General features: G+C 53.6%; 1 protein-coding gene across 1 annotated transcript in view; it reads left to right on the top strand.

Moving 5' to 3' along the window:
• Window positions 1-16298, top strand: part of VAC14 (VAC14 component of PIKFYVE complex) — a 97318-nt gene that overhangs the window by 55946 nt on the left and 25074 nt on the right. Inside the window, exon 14 of the mRNA XM_079760061.1 lies at window positions 4082-4214. Coding sequence (XP_079616187.1) covers window positions 4082-4214 — 133 coding nt within the window. The remainder of the gene's footprint in view (window positions 1-4081; window positions 4215-16298) is intronic.

Below are 16298 nucleotides of genomic sequence, written 5' to 3'. Positions count from 1 at the left end.
AGCTGTACCTGCAGCCACCTCCTCAGAGATCAACTCCAGCTGGGCCTGGGGTAACACGATCTGTAAGAATGTGACACTTGATTCTGCAAACAGCCCCGCTGAGCCAGGGAGCAGAGACTGTTTGCCATTCCAGAGTCACCCAGGATCTCCCGGGCCAGGCTGTTCTGGGCAGGAACCCAGAACAACACACTGCAAACAAGTCCAGTGAGGCCCACGCTTGAACTGGGCTTCTCACGCGGCCCTACACGGGGCATCAGAGCTGTCTAGGTGGTTCTGAGGAGAGAGGACAGTAGTTTGAAGGTGTGGCTCCTGATAAGAAATCCTTCCACAGTAATTCACAGGCTGCATTTCCAGTTCCCACCACTTGCCCAGAAGCACGGGGGGAAGATGTAAGGGAAGTCTGAGCTCAGCAAAAAGATCGCTACAGGGAGAAGGTTGGACTGCTGCGGCCTGGCCATGGCACCTAGTGGTCACCCCTGGGAGCCCCTCAGTGGGCTCACTTCCAGTGCTCTGGGTGGTTCCTGCTTGTGCTTTGGGCTGACCCTCCTGGGAGCTGTCTCCCCTCGCACAGCCAGGCTCCATTCCCAGTCTCCACATCGTGCCTGTTTCACGCTGGTGGGTGGCCATCCTCTCCCTGGTCTGGGGAGGAAGTCATGATGGCCAGAGAGAGGCCAGCCTGGAAAGTGATGGCCCAGATCCTCCGTCAGCCCTCGGCCTCCTCCCGCGTCCTCCCTAAGTGCCAGACTCCAGTTGAAGCTGAACAAGTTCTGAGTACCTAACGTAGTGTGGTGATTATAGTTAATAATACTGTGTTATATACTTGAAAGTTGCTAAGAGTAGATCTTAAATGTTCTCACCACAAAAAAGAATGGTAATTATATGAAGTGGTGGGAGTGTTAGCTAATGCTATGGTTGTAAGCATTTTGCAATATATAAGTGTATCAAATCAACAGCTACACAGTAAACTTACACAGTGTTATATGTCAATTTCATCTCGATAAAGCTGAGAAATTAAAATACAAAAAATAAATAAAGCATCTACACAAACTTTTTAAATATGGGACAACTGGATATCCATCCACATGCAAAAAGATATTAGCTTGGACTCCTTCACACAATATAAAAAAAATTTAAATGGGCCAGAGACCTAAATATAAAAGCTTAAAAAAATTTTTTTACAAGAAACCGTATCATAAATCTCTCTGACCTTGGATTGGATAGCAGTTTCTTAGATACAACACCAAAAGCACAAACAACCAAAAAAAGAAATAGATAAGTTAGAATTCATCAAAGTTTCAAAAATTGTGCTTGAAAGGACATCATCAAGAAAGTGAAAAGACATCCCACAGAATTGGAAAAAGCATTTGAAAATCATCCTACCTAATAATAGACAAATATGCAAATTGACCATACCTTCGCTATGCCCACGATTGGCCAGGAGGCATAGGGGGCGGGACTCGGGGTGGTCGGGGTAGCCGATTGGGCCAGCGGGACACTGAGCTCGCGTTGCCAGCGGCGGCGTGAGCTCAGCGTCTGCGCCATGGCTGTGCTGCGGCACAGAAGGGGCCTCTGGGGCAGCGAGCTCACGTCCCGCCGTGGACCATCAAAAGTGGGGGAGCTGGGTGCCTGTCCGCTCAGGCACCAGGCCTTTCAGAAGCCTTCGCCGCGCCGGAGGCTTCTGAAAGGCCTGGTGCACCAGCGGACAGGCACCCAGCTCCCCTGTGATCAAAAGCGAAAGCGTGTAGGGGACCCTACACGTGCATGATTCAATCATGCACTGGGCCTCTAGTATATCTGATAAAAGACTTGTATCTGATATACAGATAACTCTTACAACAACAATGAAAAGAGAAGTCAACCAATTTTAAAATGGGCCAGTTGCTCAGTAGTTAGAGCGTCGGCCCTCAGATTGGAAGGTCTTGGGTTTGATTCCTGGTCAAGGGCACATACATCAGCTGCAGGCTCAATCTCTGGCCCCTGGTCAGGGCACGTGTGGGAGATAACTAATCAATGTGTCTCTTTCACCTCTTTCTCTTTCTCTCTGTCTCTCTCTCTCTCTCTCTCTCTCTCTCTCTCTCTCTCTGTCTCTGTCTCTCTGTCTCTCCCTTTCCCCCTCCCCCTCCACACTTTCTCTAAAAAAAAAAAAAATAATTAATGGAAAAAAATCTCAGGTGAGGATAAAAAAAAAAAGTAGACACAGGGTTTGAATAGACATTTCTCCAAAGAAGATATACAAATAGCCAATAAGCACAAGAAAAGATGGTCAACATCATTAATCATTAGAGAAATGCAAATCAAACCCACAATGAGATACCACTTCCCATCCACTAGGAGGGCTATAATCAAAAATAGATAATAACAAGTATTGGCGAGAATGTGGAGAAATTGGAACTCTCATACATGGCCGATGGGAATGTAAAATGGTGCAGCCACTGTGGAAAAGTCTAGCAGTTCCTCAAAAGTTTACACATAGAGGGTGACTATATGATCCAGAAATTCCTCTCCTGGGCATATACTAGTAACCAAGAAAAAGGAAAACATGTTCACACAAAACCTTATATATGCATATGGATAGCAGCATCATTCTTAATAGCCCAAAAGTAGAAACAACCAAATGGTCTACCAACTGATGAATGGATAAAGTATGGTTTATCCATACAGTGGAATATTATTCAGACATAAAAACGAGGGGGAAATGGAGAATGGCAACTAATGGGTACAGAGTTTCTTTGGGGGCTGACAAAAATGTTCTGGAATTAGTGCTGATAGATGCACATCTTTGTGAATATACTGCACACCACTGAGTTGTGCACTTTAGGACTTGATGGTGTGTGAATTATATCTCACTTGAACTGTTCTCTTTGTAATGCCCTGTTCCTGTCTTGGGCAGACGGAGTGAGGATTCCTACCATCGCTAACACCTCTTTCCAGCAGTGCTTGTTGGAGTCAGTGTGTGTTAGAAAGGAAAGAGGGGGAATCCAAGGAGTGTATTGGGGTGTGTGAATACACTGTCTGGGGGATCATTCATGCATTCCGTCAGCCCTGCCCTTGTGTCCCCTCCTCTCCCTTCCTTGGTGCTGGATGCTGGATGCAGGGCGACGTGGGGAGGGGTGGCCCTCAGTGTGTTCTCAGCTAGGACACATCAGAGGGAGACCTCCAGTGTGCTTCTGGTTGGTTCTAAGGCCAACTGCGGGCTTTGAAAGTCTTCAGACTTTCACGACTCTAAAAGAGCATCTTTGCCTGAAGATGAGGAAGAATGTCTGATTTCAAAACATTGGGTGCATCCCTGGCCCATGTGGCTCAGTTGATTGGGCGTTGTCCTGTGCACCGAAAGGTCGCCGGTTTGATCCCTGGTCAGAGCACATGCCCTGGTCGGAGCACATGCCTGGGTTGTAGGCTTGATCCCCAATAGGGGACCTGCAAGAGGCAGCCAGTCGATGTTTCTCTCTCAGTCAATGTTCTTATCTCTCCCTCTCCCTTCCTCTCTCTCTCAAACCAATAAAAATATATTTAAAAAAACATAGGGTGCAGAGTGAAACCAGTCACATTTCATAGCATGTGCCGTCTTTAACCTAGTGGCGTGGGCACAATTACTTGTTGTTCAGTCACGCTGGGAAAGGAGTGTGGCTTTGCCTCTCCAGGTGTGTCAGTTTGTTAACCATTGAGATTGTGGGTCTGTCTTTCCCCCTTTTTTCTCTTTCACTTGTCATTTGTCAGTTGGCCAAAACAAAGGCCATATTTTATTAATTGAGATAATGAGTAGCAGTTTATTTTTTAAAAATTACGTAGCACCTAGCAGAGGGTCTTACAGATAGGCGGTGTTCACTAAGTGGCCAGGGTTGACTGGGGATGGACAAGTCAGTGGGTATGTGTGTAGTAAGCAGAGTTGCTTGGACATACCTGGGTAGCCCTTGTTTTATTGCTGTCAAATGTGGCCCTTGATTGAAGATTTTTCCTCATGTTGTTCCACACAGACCACCACCACCTTTTTGGCATTTACAACTGTTTCTATTCTGGGGGGTGGGCTGCCCATCATCCTGTGGACACAGAATAAATCCCAGCTCCATCCCTTTCTCTACAGGTACCAAAGGCTTAGAATGTTCTCCTTCCACTCCCACCATGAACTCCTACTTCTACAAGTTCATGATCAACCTTCTCAAGAGGTTCAGCAGTGAACGGAAGCTCCTGGAGGTCCGAGGCGCCTTCATCATCAGGTCAGCGTCACATACTCTCCTCCTCACCCTGTGAGGTGTCACCTGTCTCCTTTTCCTGATCTTTGTGTTGGTTCTTCAAAGAAACAAAGACGGTCCCCCCCCCCCCTTCACACTGGTGGTACTGACTTGAGGCAGGTCAGTGTCACCATTTTCAAACAAATGAATTCGTTTTTCACTTGTGAGACAATGTGTCCCTTTGAGGTTGAATATCGTCTCATTAAATGCCCTAGTGGGAGTCTTAGGAGTGAGGGAGTAGGTAAGCCAGATGGGCATGAACCAGGCTGTGCCAGGTGACCCACTGCCAACACGGGGGCCCAGGGTTGCTGGCAGCAGTGGAGCCAGATACTCGAGCCTAGACCTGGATGGTGCCTGGGCCCCAGCCCCAGGCGCTCAACGCCTCTCGAACTGTCATCACCAGTAGCGTGGCCAGGTCTGGCCATTTGCCACCTACTCAGCTCCAAGGAGCAGGGTTACCAGAAGAGTGACCTTCAGACGAACAAAATCTAGATCTTCCAGGGGGAGACTTCTCCAGAATAGTCTGAGCGGCAGTAGCTCTAGCTCTGGCTGTGTTAGGTCACCCAGGAGGCTTAAAACAGAAGTCGATGGCTGGCCCTCCCCCATCAGTGAAATCAGAACCTCTGGGGTGATGAGGGTGTTAAAGCCATCCGGGTGCTTGGGGGACAGATGACTAATGTGGCCCCAGGAGTCAGGGAGGCTTCTGAGGCCATCGGGAGGACTGGGAGTTGAAGGAGCGTCTGGCCTGTACAGAGCCTTCAAGGCAGGGAGAAGCATGGAGCGTTCATTTTGCCGTAAACCAGAGGCAAGGGCCAGAGGAGCTCAGCCTTATGGGCCACACTAAGGATTGGGGGCCTTACCCAGAGGTCACGGGGAGCCACTGAAAGGGCTTGAGCAGGGAAATGGTCTGACCCGATTTCTGGTTTAAAAGCTGACTGTGCTGCGGGGGAGGATGGGGGAGGGGCAGGATGGATGTGTGGGAGGCTGCTGTCCAGGTGAGAGATGGTGGCAGTTGCTGGTGGAGGGGAAAGTACAAGATTCGGTGATTGACTGCAGGAGGGAATGAGGGGAGGGGAGGGAGGAGTGACACCCAGCACCCTGGTGTGATGGCAGGTGGATGGGGTGGCAGTCCCTGGGACGGAGCCCTGGGGGAGGAGCAGGGAGGGAGGAGGGGCCTGTATTTGAATGTAAATTGCTTTGGGAACATCAAAGGAAAGGTTAAGAAGCAGTTTCTGTACCTGTCTCTGAAAACGGGGGCCTAGGCCTGAGATCCAAATCTGGGTATTGATGGCATAGGCATCCATTCATTCACTCACTCATTTATTCAACAGATTTGACTGAATACTGGTTCTGTGTGAGGTACCATTCTGTCCTCGTGTGCTTGTGGGGTTTCCATTCTTCGGAAGTGAGAACAGTCCGCTGTAAGAGGCAGAGGGGCGGGCGGGGCTGGGCTGAGCCTGAGGAGCTCCGCTGTTCCATTTGGGGAAAGGAGAAGCAGGAAGAGGCTGAGAAGAAGGGCCCGGGAGGTAGAAAGAAGCAGAGGAACCGGGGATGGCAGGAGGCAATTGGGGGGAGATGAGGCCCCAAAGAGTCTCCTGGGAGGCAGGGGGAGGGAGCACCAGGCCCTCGCTCGAGGGCTGAGCTTGGCGGTGAGCGACCTGGAGAACAGGCAAAGGATTGAGGCGAAGGGGGGACAGGCCTGCCTCGCCAGAAGGACACATAGCAGGACCACAGAGTCCCTGCCCTCCCCACAGGTGGCTGTGGGGGTGGGAGGGTGTCACCGCACTATTGGCATTTGGGGTCGGTCCTTCTTTGTGGCGGGGACTGTGCCGTGTAGGATGATGAGCAGCATCCCTGGTCTCCACCCACCAGCTGCCAGCAGCACCGCGCCCACCCAGCTGGGACAAACAAAAATGGCTTCAAACATTTCCAGTGTCTCCTGGGAGCAAAATTGCCCTGAATGAGAACCAAGGTTAAGAGGGACAGAAATGGATCCTTGTCCTCATTGGCCAAGGGAGGAAGATTTCCACGGGTTTTCAGCACCTCAAGCTGGGCAGTCAGTCGGGGATTGAAGTAGAGGTTAGATGTGGTACAGGAGACGCCCCACCAGGAAAATGACGGCCTGTCCCCACATGAGTGACAGTTCGCTGTGTGTGGTTTTCCAAATTGCGGAGGTGCCAGCCCTCTGACGAGCCCTCCTTGCCGGGAAGACTTTCAGGAACCAGTGGAGACAGGCCTTTGGAAAGGCATTCACAGCCACCCTCCTCCCTGGAGAACGGGCTGTAATGGGTTCCCCCATCCTCTCAGCCTCACAGGCCCCATCAGGGGCTGGGCAGCGGGAACTCAGGGGAGGGAGCAGCACCCCCAGACTGCACCAAGCTGCAGTGCGGCTGGGGCCCTGCCTCCGCCCACCTTCCCATTTACGACAGTGAGGCTTCGCTCGCTTTGCAGTGTCTCCCAGGCATCCGGGGCTGGTGAGAATCCTCATTTTGCAGAAGGGAAATGAGAGGAAGCCATGTACCCTTCCAGCTCGGTCGGAGCTGGGCCCCAGAGGCCTCCTAGCCCTTGGCACTCGCTCCGAGAACCAGGGCTGGGCCCCTCACACATGTTGTCCCTCTTAGTCCTTTGCTTCAGTTGTCCAGCCTGCTATTACTCTAAGCAGCTGCAGCACCTGTCAGTCCGTGTTAAGGCCGACAGCCACCTGGCCCTTCTGGGCCACGCCAGTTCTGTGAACCTGCTGCCTGTTAAGCCAGCATGCCAGGTCGCAGCCGGCCAGCCCAGGTCACAGCCCAGGCCACCCAGGCTGGCTGTCAGGGCGCACACCGCACAGCATCAGATTTGGAGGCGGCCTTGAAGGTGTGCTTTCCTCTTCAGCAGAGATTGCTGGGATGAGCCCTCGGGAGTGGCAGCCTGCCTGCAGGCTTCTCATCTCATTTCCTTATGTTCTGCTCAGGGCTCTAAGGAGGAGCGTAATAATGGTACGTGCTGGCTGCTGAGATGAAGCCGCGGGCCTGATAAGAAACAGTAAATGATCACACCCTCCGGGTGTTACGGAAACTATAAGTTGCTCCTCTCAACTCCCAAGACCGATCGTTGGGAAAAAGGAAAGGTTCTTCTGGCAGACCACCTCTGTGGCAGTGTTAGCTCCAGGTCCAGGAGCGGCTGCACGTCTAGGACACAGGCATCTGGAGGCAGACAGCTGGTGGGGGGTCCTGGCGCTGAGGAAGATGCCTGACTTCCCTCGGGACCCAGCGCGTTTCCTCTCCCCCACAGCTTTCCCAGGCTGCACCTCCGAGGGGGCTGGGAATGGGGCCCGAACTCCAGCCAGGCCCCTGGGTGGGTTGGACATCCTCTCTGGATCCAAATGGCCTTGTTTCTGGTGGACATAACAGTGTAGACGCCTGTTGAGTTTGGGGAAGCCAGTGGCTCCAAAACCCCATCTCAGCCCGACTTTGTGGGAACTGCTTGCAAGTCCACATATGGAGGGAAGACAGGACAGGGTTAGGGGGTGCTGAGAGGGGGCTGGTGCCGGGCACCCCCAGCCCTGCCCACACCCACACCCTCCACAGGCGTGCGGCCCAGGATTAGGAGGGAGCTTCTGGAGTGAAACCGACTTGGGTTCGAATCCCGGGCCCTCCAGTTTTTAACTGCGTGACCCGTTTCCAGGGCTGGTTTGCTTTGCCTGTAAGACGAAGACAGTGGTGCTGCCTGTTGTTTGCGAAGAGGGTTACGTAAGACCGTGCGTGTCACAGCTCTCAGCACAGCTCGATTTAAAGGGGAGCTGTTGTTCCTCCTGGCGATGTGGCCTAGGCCTCCCACGGTGGGCTGTGGGGAGGGGAAACCAGACCTGAGAGGGTGAAATAATTGAACCTTCTGTGCCAACAGCTGGCTCCGGCGCACCGGGCCTGCTGCCCCAGCACCCAGGGCACCCATCCGCGGCCCAGCCCCATTAAAACAACTCTGCCCGGGGTGGGTGTTCGTGTACATTTATTTCCCTCTTCCAGCCTATTCCCACCCTCCATGCCAGTGCAGGCAGGACAAGCGCGGGCCTTGTTTTCCCATGAACTGGTCACTTATACTGAGTAGAAAAGGCGAGGAGGGAGAAAACGCAGCCTCTTTGATAAACTGTGATATGAACTCCAGCGTAATCTAGCAGCTGGGGTCCTCACAAGGCCTGCTGTGTGCTGGGAAGGGAGCGGGGTGAGGACGCCCCACTCTGCCGGCCAAGACGGCCCTCTGGCCAGCCGTCCCCTGCCTTAATCAGCTGAGCCTCTTCCCCTCCTCTTCCTCCCTGCCGCCTGGCAAGGGGACTGGCCGGAGAATGCTTTCTTTTTAACCAGCGACTGTGCTGTGAAGGCGAAGGCTCCAACCCCAACCAGCCCAGTTGGTGGTGGGTGAGGTCCCAAGCACCCTCCCCAGGGAAAGCGGTGCCTCTGAGAGGGGCGGGTGTTTAGAGAGCACGGGCTGAGGGCCCAAGTGAGGTGGGGCAGTCACGAGGCTCCTTCCGTGAGACCCAGGCCCCCCACTCCCTCCCCAGGGTTTACATAAGAGCCCTGTGTGGCCGGCCGTGGAGTAGGGAATTGATTGGCCGCTGCGGTGGGTGGTGGGGCAGGGGAGCCAAGGCCTAGGAAGCCACTGGAAACTGGACTTGTTTTTAATTGCAGGGGCTGGGGGAGGGCCTCGAGAGAAGAAGCTCTTTCATGCTGTGATTGGGAAATTCCACTTTGCTATCCTTGTGCGTTCCGCCTGGGAGACAAGCCCTTGGCTGGGGCCAAAGGGCCACTGCGGCTGGGGCAGCCCACACCCGCTGATCTGCCCGACTCTCCTCGCTCTCTGTAGCCTCTGTCTGCACCTTTACTCCGACTGCCTTTATAGGTGCCACCTTAGCTGCCCCAGGGCCATTGGCCAGGCCCCCGAAAGCCCGTGTGCCGATGCTAATAGGGGATGAGTCAGTAAAGTGGCATCAGAAAAGCATGCTTTGCCTCCGGCCCTGGCCTGCAGCAGAGGGCTTCTAAGAGGTCCCACTTGGACCTCTTCCCCTTATAACTCAGAACTGAAATAAGTTGCTGTGACAGACACGCGCCAACCTAAGTCTGTCTGCTGGCAGAGGCCGTGGCCCACCTGCCCAGGAAGAGGTGGGCTGCATCTGTGATCCGTTCGGTTGTGTTGTTGGCCCCCAGCTGCGGGGAGGAGGCGGGCATTGCAGTCTGGAGGAGTTCCCCCAAGGAGTGGCCTGCGTCCCTCTCAGGAGCTTCTCGCAGGTCTTGCCGGTGGGAAGCCAGTCAGCCAGCTCCTTGGGTGACTCTTCAGAGCTTTCCACAGTCATCCCCCTCCCCGGGGCCAGGGCTGGGGTGCTTTCGTTGAGATGCAGGAAATCCAAGGGAGTGTGTGGCAAAAGCTACTCTGTTTGGTGTGTGTTTTTTTAATCCTCACCCAAGGATATTTTTCCATTGATTTTTAGAGAGAGTGGAAGAGAGAGGGAAAGACAGAGAGAAATAATGATGTGAAACACATGGATTGGTTGCCTTGTGCACGAGCCCTGACCAGGTACGTGCCCTTGACCCGAATCGAACCCGGGACCGTTCAGTCCGCAGGTTGACACTCTGCCCTCTGCGCCAAACCGGCTCAGGCGCAGAAGCTGCCTTGTACAACCAGCTCTTGGCTCTGACCTAACGGGGGACAGCGCTGAGGGAATGAATGGCAGGCATGATCTGACACACCAGAGAGACTTGCCTCAAAGATAGAGAGGTGTCCTTTGAAGGGCAGAATCCAGGGAGCCCTCCCCACTCTGTTTCCACTGTCCCCAATCCGTGGCGAAGAGCCAGCTCCCAGCACCTCACACCTGTGACCCAGGGGTGACAGGGAGGGCTAGGGACAAGCCAGTGACTTTGCTCTGCCTCCTCCAGGCAGCCCCCCACTGTCCCTTAGAGCCACTGTCCTGCACGCTGGCCCTCCCTGTGGAAGCGATGTTTCCTTCTGGAATGGAAGCATGTGTTGAGCCTTGTAAAGCCAGGGTGGGGGGAGTGCTAGCCAGAGGGGGGGCCTGCACACTGTGCTCTGGGAGTCTGGGAGCTTTAGAGGAAAGTGCCCCCACGTTTCAAGGGTCCTCCTGGATCCCGTGGTGGGGGAGGTGGAAGGAGACAAAGAGCCCACTCACTCTGAGCTGGGCTTGTGGGAGGTGAGAGGTCACAGGTGAACTTGGCTGGGGGAGGCATGTGACCCAAGCAGCCCTCCTCCCACGAAGAGCCAGCCCTTCGCCCCAGCATCCTGTCAGGAACCATTCCATGCCCACCGCCAGGCATGCCTTTTGGACTCCTCATCACATGGGTGCTGGGACCTGCTGGGCCCTTGGATTAAAAGGTATCAGCTTGCCCTAGCCGGTTTGGCTCAGTGGATAGAGCGTCAGCCTGTGGACTAAAGGGTCCCAGGTTCAATGCCGGTCAAGGGCATGTACCTTGGTTGCGGGCACATCCCCAGTGGGGGTTGTGCAGGAGGCAGCTGATCGATGTTTCTCTCTCATCAATGTTTCTGACTCTCTGTCTCTCTCCCTTCCTCTCTGTAAAAAATCAATAAAATATATATATTTTTTTAAAAGTATCAGCTTGCTCAGAGGTTGAGCATTGGCCTTCGGACTGAAGGGCCAAGGGTTCAATTCCAGTCAAGGACATGTACCTTGGTTGCAGGCTCCATCCCAGCCCTGATCAGGGTGTATGCGGGAGGCAACCAATCGATGTGTCTCTCTCACATCGATGTTTCTCTCTTCTCTGTCTCTCCCCCTCCCTTCTACTCTCTCCAAAAGTCAATGGGAAAATATCCTCAGGTGAAGATTAACAACAACAAAAGCTTCAGCTCCCCAGCCCACGGCTCAGGCAGCCAGCAGGACCTGGGGCGTGATTGTCAGGAACTGTTGCCAGGGGCTAAGAACTTGATAATTAATTTCTTTCTGAAGTTTGAGGGGTCAAGTTTCTGGGTAGACTCTACAGTCCTCTGGATTTGTCTATATTTTATCTAAGGATGCCAGGAATCGAACCGTTTTGACCTTGGTAAGTTAGCTTGGTTACTTAGCAGTAGCTGATGAGTGTTGTATTGTCACATCGTTACAGCTGGTAGGTTTGGAATCAGCCCCTAGAAGTCATTTCCACCCTCCTGCCTCTTTGGGGTAGGGCTGCATCTGAGCCAGGACAGGCACAGGGGTGTCCTTAGTTTTCAACGTGCTTTAAACTCCTCCACAGCAGCCGTTACAGAGTCTCCTGTTCATTCACTGTAGATGCTCTCCTCCTGGACCAACTCAGCTTCGGTGTCCTCAGGCGGCCTGAGGGCCCTGTGTTCTCCCACAAGTGGCTTCTTTAAGCAGGTGGCCCCAAAGATCACACACACACACACACACACACACACACACACACACACACACGCTCTGCCTTCAGAAAAACCCACACGGTTCTGTCACGTGCAGTTTGTGAAGGGCGTCCGGCCCAGCTGCCCCTTCCACACAGGAGAGTTCCCGGCTCAGCGCAAATGGTGGCGCCTGGGAGGACCCTGGCCTGGGGCACCCTCACCACTGGAAGTCCCTCGGGGTCTGAAGTGGGTGATGGAACTTCCTTTAGAGGTTTGCAGCTTCAGCTCCAGGAGAGCTTGGTTTAATTCCCCTGCAGTGCCAGAGCATCTGCGCCCACTCCCTCACGCCAAGGGGGAGCTGTGTCACCATCCAGAGACCCAGAGTCGGGATCCTGCTTGTCTTCCAGACTGTGGTGGTGGAAACCATTTGGGAAAACTGCCCAGTTTCCAGTCTGGACTTTGCTTTTCTCCGCCCTCATTGGGAAGAAGCTGGGCTCTCTCATGGCATCTCCATTTCACCCAGCATCGTTCACCGCAGGAAATCCCCACACACCCGTGCTGGTGTGACCTCCTCCTCCTTCATTTTCTCCTCTTCCTCCCCCTCCTCCACCTTCTCCTCCTACTCCTCTTCCTCCTCCTCCTCCTCTTCCTTCTCCTCCTCCATCTTCTCCTCTTCCTCCCCCTCCTCCACCTTCTCTTCCTACTCCTCTTCCTCCTCCTCCTCCTTCTCTTCCTTCTCCTCCTCCATCTTCTCCTCTTCCTCCTCCTCCTCCTCTTCCTTCTCCTCCTCCATCTTCTCCTCTTTCTCCATCTCCTCCTCTTCCGCCACCTCCTCCTCCACCTCCTCCACCTGGGCTCATCCTGCTGGCTGCCACCTCTCAGGCAGAAGTGAAAGGCTGAGTAAATCTGTGTCCTTCCCCGTCTTCCTTCTAGGCCCCAGCCCTCCAGGCTCCTGTGGTCCATTAGCCTGGCCTACTTCCGGTCTGAAATTAGATGACTCAATCTCGTTGGAACTGCCTGGCACTTGGACAGTGAATGCCTTTCTTGGTCTAAATCTCCTATTTGACTCTTGCTCAAGAGGACGTGTCTCACCCCCTCCTTCCCCCCAGATTATTTGTTTCTCCCTCTGGTTTATCAGTCGCTCACAGCAACCCATGTTGGCCCGTCTCTGAAGCTGAGCTGAGATGGACTTCAAGTGCACTCCAGTCTCTCGTTTCCCCTAGTCCTCCACCGGGCGTCCTGTGCCGCTGGAGCCTCACCTCCCAGCCTTTCCTTTCGGAAGCTGCTTTTCTAAGCTCTAAGTTTTACATCTCTTTCTCCGCTTCTTCAGAAAGGGCGCCCCATGCCCCGCCCCCAGCATGTGTGCAGTCTCATGTCCCAGCTGCAGCCATCACACATGACCAGTTTCCCCGAGCTTGGGGCCCTCTGAGCCTCCTTATTGCCCCCCCGAGAGAGTGTCTTCTTTAGCCTTATCGTGTCTCCATTACACCCTCAGCCTGGTCATCGGTAAACCTGTGGCCCTGGATGGGCCCGCTGCTCTGCCCCGCCCTGCTGCCTGCATATCCGGCCCTTCCCCTTGCAGCCCTTCGTGTCGCTTCAGAAAACAGCCTCAGAAGCTCTGCTGTGTCCTCAGACGTTTAGGCTTGTTCTCTGCTCAGTTTTGCCATCTCTCTGGTAAAGCCCTCTCTCTCTTAACCATGGAACACTTTTTGCTTCAGTGCCCCAGATCTGCCTTCTTTCCTTTTCCTGATCAGGGCCAGGTGGCAGCCTTGCTTCCCTCCCTGCCTCAATGCCTGTGATGCTTTGGTGATGTAAATTTTCACTAAAAAGCGTACTATTTAAAAGTGTACAAACCAGTCAGTGCATGCACTGCAGCTCAGTAGCCATTTAGTAGCTACTTAGTTTTTGCTAATTGGCTACATCCATGTAAGGAGCACTCAGATCAAGAAGTCACTCAGTAGTTAGAGCGTCAAGGGCATGTACCTGGGCTGCAGATTCGTCTCCGCCCCGGTTAGGGCTTGTGCGGGAGGCAACCAATCGATGTGTCTCTCTCACACTGATGTTTCTCTCCCTTCCCCTCCTCCTCCCCCTCTCCCTCTCCACCTTCCTACCTCCCTTCTGCTCTCTCTAAAAATCAATGGGGAAAATATCCGTGGGTGAGGATTAACAACAACAACAAAAGAAGTGGAGCACACTGAGGGTCCCTTCCATGTCTCCTCCCAGTCACTGCCCTGCCCTCCTCCCCAAAGGAACCACTGTCCTTACTGCTAGGTTCATTTTACCTGGTTTTGAACTTTATGTAAACGGAATCATACAGTTTGTACCCTCTTACAAAGTCTGGCTTCTTTGACACCCCACCCCCCCCCCCGCCCCCGTTATGTTTGCGAGACTCATTTGTGTTACATGTGACAGTAGTTCACATTTCTGTAGAGGATTCCACTTACGAAAACACCATGACTCATTTACCCATTCTGCCACTAATGGGCATTTGGGTTGTTTTCAGTTGGGCACTATTATGAATGTCTTTTGGTGAACATATACATACATTTCCCTTAGATGTAGACCTAGGAATTGCTGGAGCAGAGCCCATACATATGTTTAGCTTTCGTTGCTGCACCAATTTCCACTCCCATCGGAGTGTGTGAGTCCAGTTGCTCACATCCTCACCAGCCCTCGGTGTCATCAGGCTTTGACTTTGGCCATTCTGTTAGGTGCCGGTATCACCTGGTGGTTTAAATTTGTATTTCCCCGAAGACCAAGGAAGCTGGAGAACTTCTCGTTGCTGGTGGGCCTTTGGGATATCCTCTTTTGTGATAAGCCTGTTCCGCTCATTTCCCGCTGGGCTTGCATGGTTTTTCTCACCGATTTGTGGAGGTTCTTTCTGTATTCTGGATTTGAGTCTCTCTCAGATGCATATACTGTAATTATCTCCTCCTACTCTACATGGTGCATTTTGATGACTAGGAGTTCTTTATTTTTAACGGAGCCCAGGTGACCAGTTTTTCCGTACAGCTAGCATTTTTTGTTTTGTGGTGCTTTTCCAGGGATTAGAAGGAGCTCATGAGAGCTAACCATAAACCTGCCTGATTCTGGTTGGTATTTGTTAAGCATCCCGTGAGCTGACACTGAGTATAATCTACCTAAACCCAGTATCATTACTCTCAGCTCTGGATAGGGTCTAGGAGGTCACCTAGTTCAGGCTGCTTATGCTTTGTCAAAACAAAGACTCCTAGCCACCCTCCACCCCAGCGACTGAATCCCAGGGGCGCTGGAGCCGGGAACCAGTAATCTAACTATGTTGGTCAGCACTCTTGTGTGGCAGGAGGCAGGAGCCCAAGTCAAAGTCACCAAAATGAACAAGGGCCTTCACTGGCCTATGGAGCCAAACCAAGGCCAAGGGCAGCAAGACCCAGGAACTCGGGGTTTCTCTGTGGCGCCGTCACTCTTCTTGACCCTTGTTTGAGGTCAGCCTTGTTGTTTTGGTTTCTTCAAGTGGCAGAGACATGGCCACCGCGTCACATGGCCATCACGTCTCTGCAGGTGATGCTCTGGGGGAGCTCTGATTGGCTCACACAGCGTCGCAGCAGCCCCAAGTGAAGCCCACGTGGAGTGGGGAGCAGCAGCGCTCTGAGCAAAGGGCCGCTGTCTCAGGAGAAGGGAAGAGATGCTGAGCCGTGGGCCACAGCATCTGACCGTCACGATCTGCTCATCCTCGGGAGGTTAAGTGACTTGCAGGCGTGTGCTTGGAAGGGCCTGGGCCTGGTAACTGCGTGAGTACCAGTGGCGGCTGTGATGCCATTGTGATGAGTAGCATCCACCCGCTCCCCAGTGTCCAGAGAGGGGAGGCCCCGGGGACGGGTGGGTCAGTGGTCTCAGCTGGGCCTGGCCCCCTCCTCCCCTTTCCAGCCCTCGCTCCCTCTGAGGCAGCCTCAGGCTCGGCTCCTGAGAAGCCGATGTTCGGGCTTGACTGCACTTTCTCTTGTTTTCTAGAGATTGGTAAGAAAGGGAGCCGCTGAGCAAGCTAAGACTTGACCCCAGGTGTCTTCCTGTCCTCTACCCCTCCCCTCAGCCCTGCTCAGAGCTGCCCAGTCAGGACTTGATGGCATGTGACCAAAAAACACTTCTCACCCACCCTTATGTTGAAAAAAATAAAGGTAGTGTTCAATCAGGGGCAAGGACGGCTCATTAAAAACTAAAAATGTGCAACGAGAGCCCTCAGGACCCGGTCTCCCCCCTCACCTCCACAGCTGGCTCTTCCTCCTCTGCACCCCATCCTGGGCAGGCCGTCCACCCACCCAGTGGCATGAGGGACACCAGCAGCTCACGCCCACTCCTGTCGTGCAGCACCCCAGCCTCAGCAGCAGACCCGGCTGGGGTCCAGTGGACCCGTCACTGTGGCCGGAGAGCACCGTGCCCTGATGGTCCAGGACAGGTCATGTGCCCACCCTCAGATACAGCAGGAGGAGCAGTTGTTCATGGGAAAACACGGTCCTGGAGCCAGAACCCCAGGCCATGAACGTTGGGGAGAAAGACCGAGCCAGTGTCCACTTAATGGTCTCGGTTCAAGGGCCCACTGTGGCGGTGGCCACACCACTCTCCAGCAGCCAAATCCTCCATCCCACCATGAAGGCGGGGGGCGGGGGGCGGTGTGAGTGAGCCTAGTCCTTCCCAGAGACCACCATGAGGGTGGGACATGGGGGTCATCCCTTCCTTATGGGAACATGGCTACATGGC

This window comes from Cnephaeus nilssonii, assembly GCF_951640355.1.
Source record: "Cnephaeus nilssonii genome assembly, chromosome: 20".
In the NCBI taxonomy this organism is placed as follows: Eukaryota; Metazoa; Chordata; class Mammalia; order Chiroptera; family Vespertilionidae; genus Cnephaeus; species Cnephaeus nilssonii.
The sequence above is the reverse complement of the archived record's forward strand: the minus strand, read 5'-3'. Positions and strand labels throughout refer to the sequence as shown.